The sequence below is a fragment of the Chamaea fasciata genome, unplaced genomic scaffold (assembly GCF_029207755.1).
Source record: "Chamaea fasciata isolate MVZ Bird 193981 ecotype frontalis unplaced genomic scaffold, bChaFas1.0.hap1 SCAF_2, whole genome shotgun sequence".
Classification (NCBI taxonomy): domain Eukaryota; kingdom Metazoa; phylum Chordata; class Aves; order Passeriformes; family Sylviidae; genus Chamaea; species Chamaea fasciata.
The window spans coordinates 22,028,637-22,052,768 of NW_027094087.1; the positions used below are offsets into that span (position 1 = coordinate 22,028,637).

General features: G+C 51.6%; 1 protein-coding gene across 3 annotated transcripts in view; it reads left to right on the forward strand.

The window, feature by feature from the left end:
- BOC (BOC cell adhesion associated, oncogene regulated) overlaps positions 1-24,132 on the forward strand; it is a 54,441-nt gene that overhangs the window by 26,115 nt on the left and 4,194 nt on the right. For 2 of the 3 annotated variants that reach the window (XM_066175246.1, XM_066175244.1), the window contains exons 2-13: positions 5,118-5,285; positions 5,652-5,930; positions 13,638-13,784; positions 14,062-14,205; positions 14,622-14,915; positions 15,729-16,001; positions 16,554-16,852; positions 19,553-19,715; positions 20,297-20,407; positions 21,624-21,830; positions 22,631-22,812; positions 23,962-24,067. In XM_066175246.1, coding sequence (XP_066031343.1) covers positions 5,201-5,285; positions 5,652-5,930; positions 13,638-13,784; positions 14,062-14,205; positions 14,622-14,915; positions 15,729-16,001; positions 16,554-16,852; positions 19,553-19,715; positions 20,297-20,407; positions 21,624-21,830; positions 22,631-22,812; positions 23,962-24,067 — 2,290 coding nt within the window. In that variant the 5' untranslated portion in view covers positions 5,118-5,200. The remainder of the gene's footprint in view (positions 1-5,117; positions 5,286-5,651; positions 5,931-13,637; positions 13,785-14,061; positions 14,206-14,621; positions 14,916-15,728; positions 16,002-16,553; positions 16,853-19,552; positions 19,716-20,296; positions 20,408-21,623; positions 21,831-22,630; positions 22,813-23,961; positions 24,068-24,132) is intronic. The other variant, XM_066175245.1, reaches the window with a different exon arrangement.

Sequence of the window (24,132 nt, forward strand, 5' to 3'; positions counted from 1 at the left end):
CTGAAATCAGCAGCTCTTAGTGCTACAGAGGGAAAAACAGGCAAGCTTTTATCCCTGTTTCCACCAACACTCTGCAACCTCCTTGACTTCAGACATGGTGGTGTAACATTGGGTTCCGCCTTTCCGCCCTCTCCTGATAGCAGCTGCTTCCCATTTGGGATCCTGCCACTCCCTATGGCACCTGCACACCCGGCCCCATCAGGTGCCCATGCTGTTCCGTGGGAGGGGGAGCTTCTATCCCACACTAACCTGTCCTTTTCCCAAATTCTTTCAGAGAAAATGAGCATAATTTGACAGTGTGAAATTAATACTTTGAAATGGAAGTGGAGGTTGGGTAGAGGTTAATTTTGCCCTGTGGGATGTTATTTATTTGATGGGTTGGGGAGAAGCAGTCAGGGATGCCCAGATTGCTGTCCATGACCAGGAATCATGCAGGGGCTTCGCAGCTGATCTGCTCAGGTATGTCACCTGGACAGTATTTTTGTGGCTAGAGGATTATACAGTTGTACAGTGGGATTTTTCAGAGGAGATGGATAAGATTTGGGATCCAAGAACAGCCTGCTTTATGGGATGGAGGTTCCAGTCAGAGAGCTTTTGATTTCTAGCCCTGCCTGCTAGTGCTTTACTGGTTAACCTTGGGCCAGGTTGGCTTCCTCTTCTAGCCTTCAGATTCCTCAATTTGTAAAACAAAGGGGTACTGCTGCTCTTTTCTCTTTTGCATTTGCTTTTTCAGTGTTTTTTGCTTTATGGGGGGAAAAAGAGTACTGTGTTGTATTAAAAACTAATGATTACAAGTAAAATTGGCTCATAACACTGTGTAAGACACTGCTTTTTCTGAAAAGCTGAGGTCTCAATGCATGACAGAGAGCTGTGAGTATCACTGTCCCTACTTGACCTGCTGGAAACAGAGAGCAGCTGCAGTGAATTCTCCAGAGTCACCCAGGGTGTCCCCAGCTGGTAGCTGGACTGAAGTTGCCGCAGCCTTTCCCTCGGTGCAGAGCAGTCCCTACCCCTTCCCACTGTTCATCCCTTAGAGGAAGAAGTTCCCAAGCTCCGTGTGCCTGGCACAACCCCGGACCACTGCCGTGAGCATCGGTCTGTGCCTGTGCATTCCCGCAGCCTGCCTGTGGGGCTGGGATGCTGTCCCGGAGCTGGGGTACAGGCTGGTTCCTATTTGGGAGCCTTGTAAATTACAGGCGGTGTGGCGGTAACAAGGGCTGCTTGGCTGGCCCTTGTTAAGCAGGAGGGGGCTTGGGGCTGTGAGCTGCATTTCCTCAGTAAAACCTTCAGTTTCTAATCAGCAAACACCTCTCCTGCGGCTTGTGCTTAATTCAAACCCCTTTTTCCTTTCGAGCTTTGTCACCCCCCCGCGCAGGCGCGGGCTTTTCTTCCCTTTTATATGCTCACCTCTGGTTTTCCGTTCCCGCTGCCTTTGCAGTGCCCTCCGCCGCCGCGGCACAGCTGGGGCTGCAGGCGGGGGCCTCGCCGGCCTTAGGTGTGTGCTGGGAAGCCGAGCCGACAGATTTTACACCCCACCATCCCTCCGCAACTGATTAAGCTCTCGTTAATTTTGCTCTCTTAATGGCCCCTCTTTTGATTTAGTGGGCTGTCTGAAAGGGACTTAGAGCTCCACCGACAGGAAATTGTTATTTTAACCTGGTAGGAAAGAATTTTAAATAAATAAATAAATTTTTGTTGTTGTTTTCCCTCCCTCTTGAACCTCTTTAAATTACTTTAACTCTTTCTTTTCCTAGATAGCAATTAAGCAGGAGCTGTCATGACTGGTCTCGGTGGTTGCAGGAGTGTTGGCAACCAGGGGCACCTCACAAGGTACCGGCCTGGGGAGGGGAGGCAGCAGAGCAGGATGCTGTCATGCAGCAGCCCTGCAGCCCCTACCCGGGACCACCACCTCTGGGAAGTCAGCTGGAGTGCCTGAGGTCTCCTCCACTCCCCACCTCTGACTCCTCTCCCACTGCAGTCCATTCTGGTGCTGCTGGCAGGGACACGAGGCAGATCGAAAGCTGCCTGATTAATCAAGTTCCTTGCTTTGCACTATTGCAGGCTGCTTAAGGGCAGCATTTTCAAAAGAGGTCAGCTCCCATTTAGGCATCAAAATAAGTTGGTTGCCTATTCAGGAGAGCTCAGCATGTCAAGAACTGAATGCTTTTGAAAATCTGGCTTCAATTGTGGAAGCTGAGAATTTCAAAATCTGGCCCTGGATCCTAATAGTTCTTTTGGAATTGATGTTTTCATTCATTTTCCTCATTATTTTTTTGCTGGCCATTTACTTTTTGTACTTCACTCAGCTGTGAAAGAAATGGCCACATGTCCCTATTTAGAGCTGGTACTCTTGCCTGGAGGTTTGGGGAGGTACCATGCATACACTTGTTGCAACACACCTTCTCTCCCCATTCTCTGCTCAATACTCTTCAATCTGCCCAGTGCCGTGGCCAAATTTTTTGAGCTCCCTTTTTTTTCTCCCCACCTATTGCTCTTCATCTTTTCACAGACCTGGGGGCAGGCAGCACAGCACATCACACTGATGTGCCTGGGTGGTCCTAGCTCACGAAGGGTCTCATGCACAGTTCTGTGCCTTTGGCTTTGCCCTTCTGGCCAGAGACTCTGTGGGACACAGAGCTGCAGGGAGGTCTGGTTGGGAATGTCTTTGCCTATCCCTTCCCTCAGCCTGGGCTCCAGGGAGCAACTCCTTTCCGTCCAACATTCTTCCATCCTGCTGCCAAACCTATCCAGATAGGGGGAATGAGTCAGCTTTGCTCCATAGGCTTCCAGCACTGAGGAACCAGACAGTAACTCCTACCCCAAAATGTCTCTTCTACATCAGTGAAAGGCTTTCCATCTCCATCTTAGGGTTGAAGTGTTTTTAAGCCTGAACTACCTCAAAGTCTTTTCCAGATGAGTGTAAGTAGTGTGACCTTGTGCATCAGCAGTGCTGTCAACACTGCATGTTCTGGTATGGACAGGCCCAGGGCACTTTCACAGCCATTGTCAGTGGTGGCTTGCCATGGTGGCTGTGGCATAATGGAGGGTGCTTTAGTGGCTGTCTTACGTGGAGAAATAAACTTGAGGTCTCCAAGTCAGTCACTAAAGTATCTTGTACAACACTGTGCTGTTTGGTGGGGGAAATTTTGAGACACTTCTCAGGTGAGGAGAGTGAATACCAAGAGGTGTGTGGGAGGGAAATTGCTGTCTTATCTCTTTGGCACTGAAGGTTACCCACAGGCATTTTCACATGTGATGGGGCTGTGGCCTGCAGTAGCTGGGGTATGGCCTAGCTGTTCTCTCTGGATGCCTTCAGGATATGCCAAATGTCTGAGCTCTGCCCATGCTCCTGGTTGCCTGGAAGCCACATTGGGCCATGCCAAGCTTGACTTAATTTACTCTGCCTCTCAGCAGGGCTTGTCATCCTTGGCCTCACAGCCACTCTACCCATGACTGTGTAACTCCTGGAAAGAGCTGCCTTGTGTAGAGCCTCCTGGGCCAGCCAGTGCACTGAATTATACTGGCCTGCAGAGGGCCAGTAAAGATGTAAAGATGCTCTTTGTGGCCTTTCCAAAACTCCAGCAGCATATCACTTTACTTAGTGTTTTTTCCTTTTGAAATCACCAGTTCAGAGGAGGCTTCTCTCTTCTCAACTTTATATGGATGTCTCTTCCATGACTTCTCCTTCAAGCAGGGCACTGGGATGTGTGGGGGAAAGGGACAGCTTGTGAGGCTGTCAGAGGGACAGCCCAGTTTGCAGGGAGGTGTTCAAGCCAGCCTGCTGGATTCTTGCTGTCATGGTGTAGACCACAGCATGGCTGGCCATGGAAATTGCCCTGTGCTTCACTTTTGCGCCTTTGCTGTCACCAAAAGCCAAGCACAGTCATTTGAGAGCAGCTTGGTGATGTTTCCCCAAATGCTGTGGTTTTCTTGCTAAAAGTAATTAGCCTTGCCTTGAACAACTCACCAAGCATCTCAAGAGGAGTATGTGTCAGTCCTTACTTCAGGAGTTAGGAGGTTTAATTTTGGGAGTTATGCTTGAAGGGACTTGTGCCCTCTTTTTGACTGAGATGGGTATGGAGAGCACGTGCTCAAGCAGTGACTGTGGTGGAAGTAGGAAATACTACTCTGCAGGGTCAGGTGCTCCTGAGGATGGTTGTGGCTAATGAGCTGATTGCTGCAGGGGAAGCAGGCAGTATAATTGCTCTTTGGGCTGGCTGTCATGGCTGCTTTGGGTTTGGTCTTGGGCTTCTTCCTTGTAGACATGCCACAGGTGCAATTCTGCAGTGCCCTAAGAACTTGCAGGTCATCTTAGTGCTGCAGCTGAAGGGAGCTCAAAATCTTATAGCTGCATTATGGTACCAGTAGAGGGAAATCTCCTCTTGACTTCAGCCTGTTGCCTTTGATTAAAGTTGAATTCAGTCTGACATCTGAGGTGTCTCTTGGGGCAGCTACTGAGGTCTTGAGTCCCCCTGACCTGGTTTGTCTGCTTTAGTGTTTGTTCATGAGTCTCCAAAGCAGCTGCTGCAGTGTGCAGCTCTACACAGCAACCTGGCATGTGACAGGTGGCCTTACATTTCTAGTTTTTTGGGGCTAGTTGATGCTTTCAAATACGACCCTGGTGGTTTCTGTAGACTTAAAATAGGTGGTGTGTTTCAGGCAAAACAGTTAATTTGAAGTATTTTTGTAGATTGAGTCACTTAGAATGGGCTTGTACTGCTCATTTACTTGAGTGTTCAAAATAGGCTATATTCCAGACATAGCCAAGAAGTGGCAGCAACACTCAGCGGATATCTTCAGTGACACTTTGTTGGAAATGTTTGTGTTTTGCTCCTGAAAATTGCCTGGTGTGCATCACTGTCATTCACTGTGCCAAGTATGAAATGGGGAAGGGGGTGTGTGTCTCTGTGAGGATGGGATGTCTTGGGAGACTCCCAGCCGTGCCTGGGGGGGAGGCTGGAGAAGAGAAATGCTTACATCAGTGTCTGTAGTCTCCTCAGGCCACTGGCTTGGTGAATCTGTGGCGGTTTAGGGATGTTGATACAGAAGCCAGACAGGGCTGGAAAGCAGAGAGAAGCCCGAGGGGTTTCATCTATCATGTCTCTTATCATCCACAGGAATCCACTGCCACAGATCCACTGCATCCCCTGAGGCAGCTTATGGGACCCTTCCCTGGGCGCCCCAGGGCACAGCACATGGGATGGCAATGACACGTGGAAGGAAGAGGCCCATGTCCCCCATCCCTTGCCTTGTGCTTGCGGCTGCCAGCTGTTTTGCCAAACTGAGTGAGTGTCTTTTCTTACCCATTCTGGTTTGCCTCAATGCTGTTTAGAAAAGCCGTGCCTCAAGGACAGAGGTTTCCTCTCTGCTGTTCCCTGAGTAGCCTTGACCAAAGGTCTAGGTTCAAACCCTCCTCCAGAGGAGAAGATACATTTGGAGTGGAACATTACTCTCAGGCAGTGCCAAGAAGAAATGGGGCTGGTGTAGATCTCTAAAAATTAGGATGGGTATGTGAGGAGTCAAGGGGATGGTGCAACACAAGGAGAGGCCGTGGGGAATGCAAAATGTACCGCACTGCAGCTTTTTCCTCTGTCCTTTCTATTGCTGTGTCTCAGAGTGCTTTCTTATTTCCATTTTTTTCCTCTGTGCAGGTGAATCTCTGCAGGTCACAGTACAGCCTGCTTCTATTGTCCAAAAACCTGGGGGCCCGGTCAGCCTGGGGTGTGTGGTGGAACCCCCCCGAGTGAACCTCACCTGGAGACTGAACGGGAAGGAGCTGGCTGGCTCAGACGAGGTGCTGGGTATTCACGTGGAGCGAGGGAAGCTCATCATCACGGCCCTCAACAACCGCACTGTGGGGCGGTACCAGTGCATCGCTCGTGTGCCTGAGGGAGTCATCGCCAGTGTCCCTGCAGTGGTCACCTTAGCCAGTGAGTAGCTTTAGTTCTCTGGCCGCCCCTGCTTTGCCTGGGCCATCACTCACACATCTTTGAGAGGCTCATCCATTCTTGCTTGCTTGTGCTGGCATCAAGGGGTGACTCCTTTGGTATAGGCCCTTCTGTAGCATTTTTGGTCTTGGATTGGCTGACATGGTGTGGCCCAGTCTGACCCAAGCTGTCCTCCTCCTGCGTGGCAGGCTGCTGACTTGCCCTGCAGGGAGAAGTTTTTTGCAAGACCAGGGAATACCTGAGCTATGAGGTTTGTGTGTGTGGTTGGTTTCCTGACAGTCAGGCTGTCTTCTCTGGTTCCTGACTTATTGATGGAGTTCATAAATAGTACCTGCTGGTGCTGACGGCCCAACTGCTGCTGGGGCTGCTGCAGGACTGCTGCCAGCACTGGGTCCACGTGTGCTAAGTTTAACTGCCTTCCTGAGACACAACTCTGAGCAAGGGACTCTGCTCCTATCCCTGATCTTACGTGCTCCTCACCGCTGCCCTCTGGCACTGGGAGACGTGTGTGTGGCCAGAGGTGCGGGCAGTTTTTCCTACAAGCACCTGGTTTTGGCCAGGTGTCGTGTGTATTTGGCCAGAAGGTGATGTACTTGGTTGCATCTGAGAAAGAGCAGTGGAGAACCCCACCTTCTCAGAATCCACACAGTGTTTGGTGGAGCAAGTGTGTGCAGAGGAGGTTCCCATTGCCTTGCAGTGACAGTCCCTGAGTGTAGAAAGGGCTTCATCTTTCCCAGCAAAAAGAAGTTCGGGGCTAAGTCTTAAGAAAATGAAGAAGTGAAGATGTTTGTGCAAAGTGGGGCCTGGCTTTGCTTTAAAGCCAAGAACTATTGGCTTGTCAGTGGTACATTAATCAGGAGTGAAATGTTTAGGCCAGGCTGGGTGGGAGGAGGAGGCCAGGGAAAGCTAGGAGAGAGTTGCTGAACTCCGAGGCAGGGTGGGAGGGGGTTGTCACGGGGCCGAATCTGTCGGGGGATTTGGCCTGAGCCCCATGCTGAGATTAAGTTTCGGAGAATGCATTCCAGAGCAGAAAGGGGGCTGTGTGTGCTGGTGGCCTGATACAGGGAAGGAGAGGAGGGGAGAGGTGGATGGGATTACCACGGGCATGGTTTGCATTTACGAGAGTAGGGTGTGCACAGCTCCTCAGCCTGATCAGCTCCTGCTTAGCTGATCCCCTTTTCTTTTTTACTCGCACCCCAGCCCACCACCAGCTCTGTCTTCTGGGAAAAGTGTGTCTGACTATCTGACTGCTTTAGTCTAGCATCAGTGGTGGATGGGAGACAAGTCCTAAAGCACCAGAAGGCTCCACCATGTCCTTCAGGACAAATCAAAGCCACTGAGTAGTGTATCAGCCCTCTCCAGGAGGCAAATTACCTTTGCCTACTGGATTGCACCTGGGGATGTGTGTGCAAAAGAGAAGGACTTGGCCATTGCTGTGGTCCCTGTCTTGGCAAATGCACGTCTGAGAGGAAGTCAGGAGCACCATTCAGTGGAGCTCACAAAATTGGAGCCAGAGGTTGGATGATCAAGCAGGTAATCCATTGTGGAAAACCCCTGTGCTGTGCTGTGCTCTGCTGTGCTGCTTGGGTCCCTCGTCCTCAGGGGTAGCTGGGGGTGGCAGAGGCTGTATCCCACACACCTGGATAGCCTCTGGTGACAAAGAGCACCCAGGTGGGGAAGATTTAGCAGTCAGTGAGTGAAGAGAGAAAGGGCATCCCAGTAAAAATGTGGGACTGAAGGTGTGGAAGGAAAACCTTTTGGAAGGGTTCAAATAACCAGTCTCATGCTCATGAGCTGGAGGGTGCTTGCAACAGTGGCGTTGCAGTGGTCTGAAAGAACAGGGAGCACCACTTGGTTGGGGCTGAATCTGAAAGCAGTGGTAGCAGGTGTGCCCTGGGCTCTCTCTCCTGCTCCAGACATCCCCTTCAGGACCTTGCTCAGAGCTGATTCAGTGACCTGCCAGGAAAGCCCCTGGCAGGTCAGCGTTGCAGCTGATACATCTCCTCCAGATAACCTTTAGGGCTGAAAGAAAACCCTCTGAAAGTCTTAGTCCCATCCAAAAATTATTTTGGGGTGGCAGGGGGAAAGTGAAATAGGAATGTGCGAATGAAAGCACATTTAAAAGTGGGGGGAAGGAGAGTGATGGAAATATTTTCAAGGCTTAGGTTTATTTTGGAAGAGGACCTGGAGTCATTGGAAGAAGTGACTTGCTAGGTTTTAAGGAGTGTAGGTAACAGCATCTGGCCAACTTTTAGGGTATTTCCCCTCCTTTCTTTCGGCCTTCTTTGAAGGAAACACTCTGGAATGCCCCAGGCTCTGTGTGCCGGGCCCTGGGGCCTGCTGTGCTTTGCTGACAGTCAGCAGCAGATAACCATCACAGCAGTGCTGGCAGCCACAGCATAGCCCTGGGACTGATACCTCCTCCTCTCATCTGTGGCACAATGTTGCCGAGGCCATCTCTCTTCCCCCTGGCTCAGAGAGCTGGTTGAAACTTGCATTTACTTTCTGCAGCAGAGATAAAATAGCTGTTGTATATCCAAGAGGTGGAGGGAGGAGGGATTTGCAGAAGGGAGAGATTTCATAAGGTGACAAAGGGAGCCGCACTTCAGGAATTACTTGGGCACCTTTGAGTCCAGTTAGAGCTGAGCTGGTGCTCCACACAACCTTGGCAGCCCATGGCATGTCAGGGCAGGTCACTGCAGGTCACACCTGCTGGTCACTGTGGGCTTGACCGTGGTGCACAAGACCAGCCCTGCAGGCCCCAGGGCAGCGCTGCAGTCTGGGACAGCCTGTAAGGATAAAACAGGAATATTCCTGGTTTTCCAAGCCAGGCGTTAAGTCTTCATATGAATCACAGCTGCAAAGAAGAGAGAGATGTTTTCTGTGCCTGATTCTAGGTATCAAAGTTACCATCCTGCCAGAAAACCCTGCCCCAGCCCCTCTCCTGGGTAGAGGTGCTGTATTTAAAAGGCACAACTCCAGTGGGCTCTGGTGGGGCCAAGTAATTCCACCAGGGAATTACATGGTACTGAGGGTTGGTTCTGTAACAGCCAGAGGCTTGGAAGATCAGGAGCTCTTGGTGGAGCTCACAGGGACTGTTGAAGTGCAGATCTGGAGCAAAGCTGCTGAGCAGAGGTAGCGAGAGCTGTGTAACTCCCAGCACTCACCTGTATGCATAGAAAATCAGCGTAGCAAACACAGCAGCAAGCCTGACCTGGGTAGACATGACATTTGAAAACAGAACAGAAAAACGGATAAGGAGTGCAGCAAAGGAACTCTACCTGTTCCAGTGTCCCTGTGGCCAGGGGTGAGGGACTGCAGGCACCTGTGTCCCAGGAAGGCTGTGGGCAAGGGAGGCTCGTTGCCCTGTTTCCTCCATCGGTGCCAGGGGTGAGGTCAGTCCTCGGCCTTGTGGCAGCACGTGTAGGAAGCTGGGCCCCAGCGTGTGGTGCTTGTGGGCAGTGACCCTGCACGGGGTCAGCCTGGGCGTCCCCCAGGAATTTGCAGCTGCTTTCTGAAGACAGCCCCATTCATTTTCCTTCGCCCGGGCCTCTCCGCTGATACTCCCCAGAGGCAATGGCGGGAGGGAGGGAGGGAAGGAAGGGGATGGCTGCCTGTTGGAAAAGCATTTGCAGAGCAGGCACAGGGGCTTAGGCCCCGGGGACCGACATGATGTGAGCAGGGGAGAGAAGGAAAACACAGGTGGTGTTCTGTGAGCTAGCGGAGCTGTGGCATGAGGAGGACTGTGAGATGGGCCCAGGGTTGGGGGAGTGGGGCTGAGGCATGTGGGGGGTGTGAGTAGGCAGGAGTCTGTGGGGCTGTGCCTGTGTCAGCAGGGTGGGAGGAATCTGGTGGTGACAGCACCAGTGCCCAGGCTGCTGTGCTGCTGGCTGGATGGAGAGCGGGAGCCATAGCCCTAGGCTGCTCTCACAGCTGAGAGGGGAATAGCAAAACGTGCCTGCCCCCAGGCTGGAGGACCCCACCATTCCTGCCTATTCCCCTTATCAGGCTCCCTCCCTTCCCTCTGTCACTCTGCCCTGCGGCAGGGAGAACTTTTACCTTGGAGACCATAATTTTATTTACTATTGCTTCTTCTCCAAAGTTATTTATGGTCTCCCATTCATTTAACCGGGTCTGTCTCGCTGCTTGGCCCCCAGCCCTGGGGTTCAGCTGGTTTCCCTCCCCAGGGACAGCAGCACAGTTGGCTGCAGGGCTGACCCTCCCTGCACCCCGGTTCACCCCATCGCGCCTCGGGGCCGGCTGCAGATGGACGCAAGCAATGAAGCAATGGCCTTTGGTTGCACTCCCTCCTAAACTAAAAAAGGGAAAAAAGAGGGAGGAAAAAAAAAGCCCTCTTATCCCAGCACAGCTGGGATTCGCATTGCTCAGTCTATCTGTCCACAGCACCTCCTGGACAACGGCTGGTAGATGAGGACTTGCTTCACTGTGGTCAGGCGTGTCTTTTAAGGACAAGAACATGGGCTGGCACGCTGGGTGCTGCCATATGAGAAGGAAAACCCAGCCAGTGAGAGGGGATGTGGTTTCTCCCAGCTGCAGTGGTTGTTAGACTCTGGTGCAAATTGCATGTTAGGTGTGGGGCCTGGCTGCTGCTGGCTGGGCAGCTGAAGGGGCAAGTGCTGCATATCCCCCTGGCATGGATCCTCTCCTCCACCCCTCCCTGCTGGGGGGGGACATGCCATGGTCCCCCCACAACTCAGGGACAGCTTGTTTGAACCCCGCAGGATGAAGCTGGTTGTCCCAGCTTGGCGCTGGCCCTCTGTTTTGCTGTGCTGGGGCCAAATTCAACAGGATGTGTGTGGGGGAGCTTGTCCCATGCACAGAGGGGGACAGGGGTGACCCTGACCACCCCTCACCAGCTCTGGCTGACCTATGGGTGCTAAAGGATGGCTATACATGCCCATACCAGTGGCAAGTGGGGTAGTTGAGATCGCCCATGGCCAAAATCCACTGGCAAATAAACCAGTCTTGTTCTCTGTGGGGAACCAGGAATTTAGGAGAGTAGTTTGGCAGGAAGCTCGTACTCTTGGCATATGAGAAAGTAGTTTGTCCCAGTTCTGCTATTTTTCCCCTCTCCCCTGCCAGTTTCGTTCTGCTTCTCCAGAGGTACCTGGTTCTTGCTCCCACAGCTGTCCCAAGATCCATTTCCTCTGTTCTTTCCCCCTCTGGCCACAGTTTCACCCCCTGTCCCTCACTTTTGGGCTGAGGGGAAGCCAGGAAGAGCTGCAGGTCCTGCCTCCCTACTGTGGGGCTGTAACACCCACAGCTGTGAGATGTGGGCTGAGCCACCATCTGGGGGGCTGCATGTGAGAGGTCCCCATGTCTGCCCAGCCCAGGGGGTGCCCTGGCACAGGGTCATCATTTTCCATCTTCAAGATGGCTCGGCCATGCAGACTCAAGGACCTTGGGTCTGCTCTTTTTCCAGGCTCTTGGGCCCCTTCTTCTCTTCAGGGTACGTGTGCATGTACACGTGCTCGTGTAAGTATGTGTGTGCAGATCCCTGCCAGCATTGCTGGAGCCTATGCCTTGGCTCCAAAATCTTAATTTGGCTGTGATGAATCCAGACCACCAAGGCGCACATTAATTTTCCTGATGCTCGTTTATATTTTGTTGATCGGAGAAACATGCGCGGTGTGGGCAGGCGGACACTGGGCTTTCGCCACTTCTCCACCTCTTTCCATTTCTGTGGCTCTCACTATTTTATTCCTTGATCAAATATAAAAAGCAAAGAGGGGAAAATATCCATCATCCTTCCCCTCCCGAGCAGTAACTTTCATTGGCAGAGGAGCGTGAGGCGCTGCCAGCTTTTCACAAGTTAAGAGTTAACTTTCATCTGGCTTTAATATCCAGTGGAAACATGGCTCCCCTCCTCAGCTTGTCTGAAAGGATTAATCACATTTCTGAACTTCAGCCGTATTCCTTCTTTTTATTATTTTTTTTAATTGAACAATGCCAAGAAATTCCAGAAGTATTAAGCGTGTTCATTGCAAATCATTTTTATGACATTGCAAAACCTCCCCTTTTCTTTTCAACCTCCTGCCCTCCCCTCAGATCTGGGCCTGGGACCGCTGGCTCCCCCAGCAGCCGCCCGACAGCCCCTCCGCACCGCGCTCGGGGAGGCTTTCTCCGTGCCTTGCCAAGAGAGCTGGTTTTTATTTAAACTCCATAAAGGATCTTGCTTTAATCAGAAAGTCTGCTTGAGAAATTTCATGTCACTTTTCCATGACTGTGGGTGGGAGAAGCTTGGAGCCAGAGTTGTCTTTTGCTCTTGGAGCGCTGCTGCATTTCCCAGAGAACAAACCCCACATTTTTCTGCTGGCTGGGGCTGCCAAGGGAGGCTGCTTGCTGCCCTCCTGCTGCCCCCCCCCCCCAGCTCCCCAAACTGCCCGGGGTCACGGGTGCCACGTCCTGGGATGGGTTTCTAGGGGCGAGGGAGCTGTCGACAGCACGTGGCCGTGCCGTGGCTGCAGATGCAACATGCTGCCTTAGAGTGGGGTTTTGCAAAGGAAGTGTGGTCTCACCCAGATTAAGTGGCATGCCATTCAGGAGATCTGTTAGCCCTGGGTCCTGGGAAGAGGCACCAACCTGAGCCTTGATGTGACAGGTGACCAGTCACCTGTGACAACAACCAACTGCGGGGTGTGCTGTTTTCACTAGTGCTCACCTGAGCTGGTATACAGCATTGTAAAAATGCATGAGGGACTTTTTTCCTGGCACAAAACCTCCCACCCTCACAACACAGGCTGTCGGAGACAAACTTCAAGCTTGCAAGATTTGCCATCGTGCCCAGAGAGAATGGAAAGCTGTTTTCTCTCTGGAAAGTTTGCTGAGGCCAGGTTGGCATGCTCCCTGCCCTGCCAGATCTGTGGGCTTTCACTGCAGTCCTTTCCTCCTGCTTTAAAAAAACAGAGAAAAGAAAACAAAAAGTCAGGTACTCCTTCCTTTTAGTTCCTGTGCTTACATCAGCCTGGCAAGGGTGGGAACTCCCTTCACAGCCTGGGCAGAGGGACATGGTGGGACAGGGTTTTCACAGCTGCTTTAGGGAAGGAGCACCTGTGCCACGTAGAGGAGGAGCTGGTTTTCCTTACAGTTCTTTTAACTGGAGCTTGGGCATACATGAAGCATCGTGGTTAACCAACTTTCAGCTGTGAGATATTTGATGGGAGCAAGAGTGCCCAGAGCAGAGACACTGATTGCTCAGGTGTGAGAGGAGTTCAGGGGCCATCACACTCTTCCTCTCACCTGGCATCCGTACACCCTTGAAGCAGGCTGGGCTCCCTGAGTTATGACTACAAAGTCAGCCTCTCAGTAGCAGGACAGCAGCAGTGTGTGAAATAGCAGGCGGCAGAAGGACCATTTTTGGCCACCCTTCAGTGCTGCAGTAAGTTGGCTTATTTTTTACTCTCAGGCCAGGATTTTTCACACCCAGTTTCCCAGCCCTGGAGCAGGCGGTTTCTCCAGAAGCTGTGTTTTAAGTTACTCATTTTGTAGGGAAAAGGAGGAAAAAAAAACCCAACTGTGAAAGCAAGCCAGTTTCTCTAGCTGCTGGGGTCAGAGCAGTCTTCTGCCAGCAGCACAATGAAACAGCCCTGAGTCCTTGGGGAGAGGATGAGCTGACACTGAGATGTTTAGCAAGCCACGGAGATGCCTTGTCTTTTACTCTCTTTGCAGATCTCAAAGATTTCAAGTTCGACGGCCAGCATGTGATCGAGGTGGATGAAGGGAACACAGCTGTGATCGCCTGTGACCTGCCCGAAAGTCACCCCAAAGCTCAGGTCCGCTACAGTGTGAAGCAGGAGTGGCTGGAGGCCTCCCGAGGTGAGGGCACAGGGGTCTGTCCCAGCAGGTTCCGCCACAGGACCCTTGGTTTTGCCCTTCCTTACCAGCAGTAGCTGTCTCTACCTTTGCCACCTATCTGAGCACAAGTTAGTTTAGGGTCCCTGGCATGGTCACCCTGATGTCCATGCTGCCTGGGACATCGTGCTTTTTTCTTTCCCCCTGGTCCACCTTTTCTTCAGGGCACTGCCTGTCTTCCAGGAGGCCGGACAGGAGCATATCTTGTGACCATGTGCCACTTTCTCTTCTCTCTCTACAGACAATTATCTTATTATGCCATCTGGGAACCTTCAGATCGTTAATGCGAGCCAGGAGGATGAGGGGACTTACAAATGTGCTGCCTACAACCCTGTGACACAGGAGGTGAAAACTTCAGTCTCCAGTGAGAGGCTCCGTGTGAGACGTAAGCCATTCTTCCTTCACTGCACACCTCCAGCTCTGGGAGTACTTACCAGTGCTATCACAACTGATTTTCTTGTGTGAACCATTGTCAGTTGCTGAGAAAACTCCTTTCCAGAAGCAGAAGGCCCCAAGGTCTGCTCCTGGAGTATGTGTATGCAGCCCTGGGATTGCCATGCTTCCTTAGGATTTGTCCTTGGTGGTAGGCGGGCAAAGGCCCTTAGCCTTTTGGCAAGGGGGCTTTGCCGTGAGCACAGAACCCTTAGAGAATGTCCCTCTTGTCCTGCATTGCCATTTACCTGCCCCAGCACAGGAAAACATTGTGCCCTACCATTATTCCTACCTGGCCACTGCACAGGGTGCTCTCGCACCAGCCACCTTCCTTCCCACGCACCTCCTTCCTTCGTCTCTCCTCCCCAGGCTCCACAGCAGAGGCAGCCCGGATAATCTACCCTCCTGAGGCTCAGACCATCATTGTCACCAAGGGCCAGAGCCTCATTCTGGAGTGTGTGGCCAGCGGGATCCCCCCACCGCGGGTCACCTGGGCCAAGGACGGCTCCGGCGTCTCCGCCTACAACAAGACGCGGTTCCTGCTCAGCAACCTCCTGATCGACCCCACGAGCGAGGAGGACTCGGGCACCTACAGCTGCACGGCTGACAACGGCGTCGGGGAGCCCGGGGCTGCCTTCATCTTCTACAATGTGCAGGTGTTCGGTGAGTGCTGCTGGAGCCATTGTTTCAGGAAGGGCTTGGACAGCTCATCTTCTAGGGGAAGAGACCAGCACTGAAGCACTCTTCCCCTCCCTGGACAAACCACGATGTAATGCAAAGCCCTGCTTGTGGTTCTAGTTTTCAGGAGACCAGACTAATTCTTTCTTGAGGGTAGTAGTTCCTCCTTCTTGGCTCCCACCATGGGCTGGAGATGATGGATCCTCCCTTCCTCTGCAGAAGCTCTTCTCCTGTCATTTGTGGCACTGCTTTTGTTCTAATACTTTCTAGTGAAAGCCTGGTTGCTTTTTAGACATATTTGACATAGCCATAAGGAAGACATTAGAGTGTCTTGGTTTTATTCTCTTTTGTACGGAAGCTCTTTGTGGAGTAGCGAACGTAAGGGATGCTGCACTTCAGATATTTCTACCACACATACTTCTCATTCTCACAGTTTTTAGGGAGGCTAAGCCTGTGTTTCACGGATTGTGTTTCATCAGATGCCGATGTCTTCTTGTGGCACAAGCACAATCTTTGCAGAGTAGCATTTCAGCTCAGAAAAATGGGACTTGGAGATGTCTGATGTCGGGCAAGAGGGCAGGTGGCCTTGGGCTACCTCCCTTTGCAGTTTATGAGGATGCTGAAGGGGAGGGGCATTGAAGCAGACCCACGTGGGCTCCCACAAAGGGAGTGGGACTCTAGGGTAGGAAAGGATCCATCACTGCTCTCATCCCTGCCAGAGAGGAAGGTGCAAAACTGTGACCATGCCGTGCTCCCAGCCAAACAGCGCTCAGCAATCTGTGTTTTTTCCTCACACAGAACCCCCGGAGGTCACCATGGAGCTGTCCCAGCAGATCATTCCCTGGGGCCAGAGCGCCAAGTTCACGTGCAAGGTGCGAGGGAACCCGCAGCCCTCAGTGATGTGGCTGCGCAACGCGGTGCCGCTGTCGGGCAGCCACCGGCTGCGGCTGTCGCGCCGCGCGCTGCGGCTGCTCAGCGTGGGCCCCGAGGACGAGGGCATCTACCAGTGCATGGCCGAGAACGAGGTGGGCAGTGCCCAAGCCATGGTGCAGCTGAGGACAGCCCGCCCAGGTAAGCCCCTCTCTCCAAAGTCGTGGCCATTCGGTCACAGCCTAGCACACAGGGCAGGGACAGGGGAAGCAGGGGAAGGAAGTTGGTGTGCTGCCTCTGCTTCCTATTTAACCTATGCTGCAAGTGCTGTTCTGGCTGAGGTCTGCATAGCTGCCTGTGGGAATACGACACCAGTTTTGCTTCCTAAGAGCAGGGACATGTGTGCACATTTGGGCAATCTCTACACAAGAGACATAAGACATCTAGGTGTAGTGCCTCACCCCACGGCTTAGATCTGTCTCTCTGAACTTGCACTGAGCAAGGGCTTAAAAACTGAATTCACCTGGGGTAAGAGAGGTACCACCTGATTCCTTGGACTCTGTTGAACTTACACAGGGTAAGAGGGACGTTAGAGAGACAGGGAACCCTGTGGTTTATAGCAAGGGAAGGAGGGATTGTTGCCAACACTTTTTTGAGTGGCATAGCAGGCAGCACCTCACAAGGGGCTCACAGCTCTGCCTTAACCACAGACTGGGATGGGCATTGACCCTGCTGTGATACCTTGTCTTCCAGGAGCTCCACACAACCCTGGGCAAGATGCCCAGCTGGACTCAGCTCAACCTCCAACATCACCTTCCAAGGACAGTGCCTTCAAGCTGCCCTTGGATAAAGCTGGACTGCCAAAGCCTGAGACAACCCCTCTAGCAGCATCTCCACAGTGTGCAGCCAACAAGGAGCTGGTGACTCCAGCCGAAGCCCCCATTATCCTCAGTTCTCCACGGACATCCAAGACGGACAGCTACGACCTGGTGTGGAGACCCCGGCCTGACAGCAGAGCCCCCATCCTCTATTACGTGGTGAAGCATCGCAAGGTATCCCTGGTTTGCCCTGCTCCACGTTCCCTCTGTGCTGTTCCACGGGCGGGCTGGTGGCCTCGCCACACGTTGCACGCCTTGTGAGCAGGCGCCTCGGGGCCGGGGCACCCGTCGCTCACTGGTGGTGCTGGTTAGTGGGACCTCCTGAGCTGCAGCCTCAGCCTGTTGAGGTGTGATGGATACAGGCTGTCACAGGAGGTTTGCTGAGCTGTCCAGGGAGAGCCCAGTGGCAGTGCCTGTCTGCATAAGTATGCAGAAAGCACATGCACACACTTCTCCAGTAGCTTCCGTGTCCAATTCCCAGCTGTGTGCTTGCACAGGTAGGAAGCCCTGAGGACAGGTTGCACAGTGACTTGCTCTGGAACGCGTTTGTCTTGGCACAAGCCACGGGGTCACCTCTGCCTTGAACAGCTTGGGCTGCAGGACACAGAGCAGCAGCCTCTCTGTTGCATGTGCCTGCCCTGCTCAGCAGCACCGAAGTGCCCATGCTCAGTGAGTGCAAGGAGCCAGCAGAGAGCTGTCATAGCCATGCTAAATCCTCTGGGAAGGATTTAGCCCCCAGTTCTGGAAGCTGGAAGGCAGTGCACTGTGGAGTACATTGCTTGCAGGTGCCACCGTGTGAGCACAGTGCACGGCCAAATCCTGCTGGAGCCCAAGGGCTCCTCCCTCTGGGGTGCTTCATAGCACCACGGGCACAGTACAGGCACAGCTGTAGCCCAGCAGTTTCTTTAAATGATGAAGCATTGTTGAGGGAAAACTTCTGCTTTTGAGGTCTAAACTACCTCATTCCATTTTGCTGGGGATAAGTGGAAAAAAAGGGCTTGAATTTATTTGTCTGCTGCTTTTCTTTCCTTTGGGTAGACAGGGAGTTGCAGTAGAGAGGCAGATTTTGCCTCAAACCCCAGAGAGTTTGAGTATATTCCAAAAACATGCCAATCGCATGTTTGGGGTTTCCAGCCACTGCAAGGCACCGTTTTCAAGTACGTGTGAATATATGTATCTATTTCCTTGGAACTGTGTGCTTTTGTGAAAATATAGTGTAATAGAAGACTGTTACAATCCTTGATTTCTTTCTAAAAAAAATTTAAGATGAGGATTTAAGCTAACCATCTCTTTAAAGAGCCCTTTAAAACAAAGGCAGAAGATGCCAGCACAGGAACACAATAGGGCAAGCTTAAATAAAAAACAAAGATGCCAAAAGCATCCCCAGACTATTGGCTCTGGTTGTCTGCCAAGAAGAGATTTATTCCCCAGTGGCGTATCATGTAACTACTAATTCTGCTTGCAATCTTAACTTGCAGCCTTGGACTTTGTCCATATTTGATTTGTTTTTCAGCATGTCACCTGGAAGGGGCTGTGGGGCAGTGAAGGTCACCATGGGTCACTGCAGTTTGCAGTAATATGTTTTCAGTGTAGTCCAAATTCTCAGCTGGAGACTCTTTCTTGGGATGCTTAAGGATTGTGTGGAAAGGAATTAGTCCCAATAACCCTTAAATTTGTTTAGAAAGAGTCTCTTTCTATCCAAGATCCTTAGGATCAAGTTATATAATGATCTGGTTTTGACATTTCTGACTGGAAAAGCATGTCTGTGGAGAGGGAAGGAATCAATTCAACAACAGAAGAAAAGGCTCTTTGTGTAGAAGATGGCTGTAAGGAAAGTTAAACCTACCGACAGGAGACCTACATTTGTACTGGGCAAGGTTCTGGTTCTTCTCTAGAAAATATCTGTGAATGTCTCTTTTTACTGTGTTCCTACACTGCCACTAAACTCCCAGCAGCCTGCAAGCAGTCAGATGCCATGCAGCCCTTATTTTTGTTTCTTAAGAATTTCTCTTTTCCTTTCCTGGCCCTGGCCTCACAACTTTGCAGGCTCAGGAATAAAAATAAAACGAGGCAGGCATTAATCAGTCAGTGTCAAACGCTTGGAGAAGATGAATGATACAGCAGAGTCTTGGCATTTCCGTTCTGTTGCGTTGCCTGCATTACTAATGCTCCTTTCGGCACCGGGTCACTTCAGTGTCCTGCCTATTTGCCTGCAAAAATATTATCTTTGCAGCTGGGGAGAAGGAGGAAGGTTCCACCTTCCCTCCTCCTCTGCATGGGGCATCAGGGTATCACCGAAAACCAAACTGTGTTTCCAAGCTTTTCTGAAGGCTGTGGCCATACACAGTCTGTTCTCTGCAGAAACCTTTGCTCCAGCATTACGGTTCTTCATTTCAGCCCCAAAGTGCCTGGAGAGAGGCTGGATAAAACTCAGTAAAACAAAGTTGTGTCTGGGGTACTTCATCCCATGGAGATGGCCAGTATCTAAATGAGCAGTTCAGAAGCTGGGCTGCAGGAAAGATTTGGCTCCTAAAGCAGCTCAGTCCTGTGGCTAATGCTGCATTTTATGGGGCACATCCGCTCCAGAGATTTACGTGAATTGAGGGGTGGTGGTATCAAAGGGAACCAGAGAATAGAACAGGGCTGACTGAACCCTGGGGCGAAGAAAACACTCTGGGGCTTGGGTGAGTTGTCTTGCTTATACCTGAATTGCTTTGCAAAATCAGGCTGGAAACGTCTCCCTCTTTTGCAGAGAGGGGAGGGAAGGGAAGGTAGATGTGGTTGGGACACAACTTACTAAAAAGTTTCTGAGCTCAGTGCCCACAGGAAGCCCAACCTGCCCCAAGCTCTGCAACACCTGCATTGGTCTCTCAGCAGGTCACCAACGCCTCGGACAGCTGGGCCGTGAGGGATGTGCCAGCCTCGCAGCACCGCCTGACCCTCACCAGGCTGGACCCTGGGAGCCTCTACGAGGTGGAGATGGCTGCTCACAACTGTGCCGGCGAGGGACAGACGGCCATGGTCACCTTCCGCACCGGTAAAGGGCAGAGCTTTCCCCGGGCTCCCCTGGGCTCTCAGTCAGGGGAGGGCCTCTCTGGAACATCCTGTCCCAGCCCTGAGGCACAAGGCACCAGCCTTGGGACAATGGGAGTGTTTCTGCTCTGGAAACCCATCTGCCCTCAGCTTAGAGCAACTGTCAGAAGGGAAAGTTGAGGGTAGGATGGGGAAAATTCGAACTGATCCTCTGTTGGGTTGGAATAAATCCTTTCTCTTGATGTCTCAGTTGAACACCTGCAGAACTGTAGAAAACGGGTCTAGTATAAATGTCAAGAGGTTGTTTAATCCATCCTCTGCCTGGAGACAGAAATCTAGCCACATTTCAAGAAAACCAATTCAAAGTTGTAGAAAATTAGGTATGAGGAGGATCTATTAACAAATCTGCCCCTTTAGCTTTAGTTCCTGCCAGCAGGCTGAGTGCTTTGAGTCCCTAGGGCTGTTGGAGTCCAGAAAGTACTTACTTCCACCTCCTATCTGGGAATATTTGCTTTCATCAGCACAGCAAAAGTTAATTCTGAGCACATCTCTCTGTTACTGATGCCACCTCTCCCTTCTGCACAGGCCGGCGCCCAAAACCAGAGATTGTAGCCAGCAAAGAGCAGCAGATCCAGAGGGATGACCCAGGCACGAGCACTCAGAGCAGTCACCAGGCCGACAACAGCCGCCTGTCCCGTAAGACCCTCCCTGAACTGGCAGTGGGGTGGGCGAGGGGCACTGGGTCTCTTGTGGGTGGCAGTGGCCAGGCCGTGCTGGGGTTGAAGTCTTCACTGGATGAATCAAAACTGCAGAGCTGGATGGGTGGTTTCTAGCTTCTGACAAGGAGAGGTCCTTCTCGAACAACCCTGCCTCTGCCCTTGGCAGACAGTCAGTGCTGGAGAGCAGGCAAGTCCCACTGCCTGGCCCCACCTTTAATGCAAGGACGTCTCAGCAACTCTCTGCCTCTTGCTGAGTTCCACACAGAAGGTTCAGAAAGCCCTGTCTTGGAATCTGTCAATGTGTGGGGCTCAGGAACAACAAACTGCACTGCACCAGTGGGCGCTGATGGAGTGTGAGAGAGGAACAGGGACCAAGTCCCTGCATGTCTTGGTATCCTCCTCTCTCACCCAAGCCCTGGCTAGGGGCAATTTATTCCCGTTCTAGGGGTGCAGAGTGCTCCGTTTGGGTATCTTGCTGCACTGGAGAAACATCAGATCCTTACTGGTCAATCTCATTTGTTGTTTCCCACCTTGTCTCTATCATTACTGTTGCCTTTAAAATTTCTGTGAAATTCTCTCCTTTGATCCTCATCCTCCTGTGAAGTGCCGTCCTTCAGTCTCTCCCATACTCATTCATCTGTTGTCTTCATTTTCATATCCATAGCTCCATTCATCTCTTTCCCTCCCATCTTTTGATTGTTTTCCTCTCAAATTGTATCTCCACAGTTCGGAACTTTTCCTTATTGCCTTCTCAGCTGTTTCTTCTCAATCTCTCCTGTTCCCATCTCCTTAGTTGTCCCCAGCATCAGTCTCCCCCTGCTCACTGCTTCCACATCACCCAGACTTTTTGCTCCATCTCCAGCCCTGCACCCACCCCTCTCACTGCTTTCCCTCTCACGCTGGATGATCACACCTCAAACCTTGTCTTATCCTACTTGAGCTGGGAGTGGAAAAGGAGCAAGATGCAAGCAGGAGTAAAAGGTGCTTGTGGGCACAAACTGAAAGGCATGAGGATTTGGGGATGCTAGCTCTGATGAAGAGACAGAAGGAAGAGAGCATTCAGGAGTTGCAGCGCATGTGGCTGGGTGCAATCCAAGTAGTCCTTCACCCATGTACCTCTGAGCTACAGGATCCTCCAGACAGGGTGACAAGAACATGTTTCACATCCTGATGTCCTTCTGGGTCGCTTGCAGCTCCAGAGGCACCGGACCGTCCAACCATCTCCATGGCATCAGAGACATCCGTGTACGTGACCTGGATCCCCCGTGGGAATGGCGGGTTCCCCATTCAGTCTTTTCGCGTGGAGTATAAGAAATTGAAGAAGTTGGGAGACTGGGTCCTGGCCACCAGTGACATTCCTCCCTCTCGCCTCTCCGTGGAAATCCCAGGCCTGGAGAAAGGTAGGCAGGTGCTCTCCTCCCTGCTTCCTGGAGGTCTGTAGGAAAGCTGCAGGGTCCCTGTAGGATGGTTAACCATCTGTCACATCCTGCTGGGCCCTGGCATGCGTGAGCAAAACAAAGCTTCTCTGACTCCTGCCTTAGGTGCGTGGGGAAAAAGCTGCAGATGCTTCTCCAATTTCTCCAGCTGCAGATACCAGCACAGGTCTGACCTCCCTCAGGGAGGCTCAGGCATGCTTTTCTGTATTACAGGATACAGTTACTAAAGGCATTTGGTTTTGCCTTTTACAAGACGGGACAGAACTTTCCTTAGCCACAGGCAAGACAGATGGGCATACAAATCCCATTGCACTTCACATGAGAAAAGATTTCATCACAGAGCTGGACAGCTTAAAAGAGGAACGTAACTACCCCAAAGTAAAGACCAGTAAAATGAAGTTTGAGTAAAAATTATGTAGACTTTGAGCTTTGAACTGGTGTACTTAATTTCCATGGAGTAGAGGAAGAAGGTCTTTCCAAACCTGCTTTCAGGTCAGGATATCCTTTCTGGCATTTCGTAGCCCCCTGCACACCTTCCAAAACTGCTATCCAGACAGGAACTGGGGGAGGTAAATAAAAGCAGTCTCCATCTAGGACATGGCTGAAATGTGGCCATTCAGTGTTTGGACTTCCACACCAAACTTACTGTAGGCTCTCTGTGTCCTGGAGATACAGCCCCTCTTCAGAGTCAGGGCCAGCCTGACAGTAGGAATCTTGGAAAACTCCAATCCCTGCAACGATTTTATCTCCCATTTTCCCCATAGGCACATCCTATAAATTCCGTGTCCGGGCACTGAACATCCTTGGGGAGAGTGAGCCCAGCGCGGCGTCTCGGCCGTACGTGGTGTCCGGCTACAGCAGCCGCGTCTACGAGCGCCCCGTGGCCGGGCCCTACATCACCTTCACAGACGCCATCAACGAGACCACCATCATGCTCAAGTGGATGGTAAGGCTTGTGGGGTGAGAGTGGAGGAGCCAGGTGTGAGGGTGCTCCTTGCCCAGCTTACACCTCCTCCAGTTACCACACTGGAGCCTGGCACCAGCACAAATGGATCTGGGACCCAATAGCTGCCTCCACCAAAGGAGGTCTGGGCTTGGGACACACAGAAGGATGGGACATCAGAGAGCCTTGGAAATTCTTTCCATCTGAACCCAGCATTGTATCCAGGAAGATTTCAGTGGATAACCATGGGGTCTTGACCATTTTGTTCAATAAGCGCAGCTGAACAATGCATTGAATAGCTGCTTGCTCTCCTGACCATATTTCTGGAATCAGTTAGCATCTTCCTCTGTCCTACTATTTTCCAGCAGATACATCCTTCACTCTCATTTGGTGGGTAACAGTCCTGAATGCTGGTAATTTACAGCAGTCCACTCCAGAGAATTTTCAGGAGTGGGTAGGATGTTTTGGATCACAAGCCCAGATCCAAGTGTTTTCAACAGCTTAGAGCTTATTCAGAGGGATGCATTGCTCTCTTCTTGTAGCTGCTTCTAGCCAGAAATTGCAACAAGGCAGGATGGGCACAGCTGTTCATTAAAACTCAAACAGTAGCTGATAAAATACTGGGTGAAAGACAGCAAGAACACACAGAGCTGGGATGGTGCTGCCCTGGGTGTGGGGGAGGAAGAGAACTGTCTTCAGAAACACAAAGCTCCTGCAGTGACCAGTTTGTCTGGAAACCATGAGCCTACTGGAGTCAAGATGATGGTGTGCTTGCCCATGCCCAGCTGAGTCACTGTTGTTGAGGAATTTTTTTCTCTGAATCATTGGCTGTGGTTGCTGAGAGGGGGCAGAGCACTGGATGCCTGGAGTGACAGGCCCAGATTCACAGCTTGTCTAGTTACCTGAGAGAACCAAAGCTTGAGAGTAGAAAGTAGCACTGAGCTTTTGTAGAAAAACCCTTATTGTGCAAATAAGGGTTCAACAAGAAGAAGAAGAAGGTGAATGAAGAATGAATAAGGTGTCAACATGAAGAAGACTCCTCTGCTAGGTTATCTTTCTGTCCCATCCCATTTATCCCAGCTGCTCCTCACCTAGTACAATACGAGCATGGACATCTCCGCTAATTTCTGCTCTCCCTCCCATTCTCTGCAGTACATCCCAGCCAGCAACAACAACACTCCCATCCATGGATTTTACATCTACTACCGCCCCACTGACAGTGACAATGACAGTGACTACAAGAAGGACGTGGTAGAAGGTAGGAGAAATGGAGAGACTGGTCCCAGCCACTGGTCCCTACTGGAAGCCAGCACAGCCAAAAGG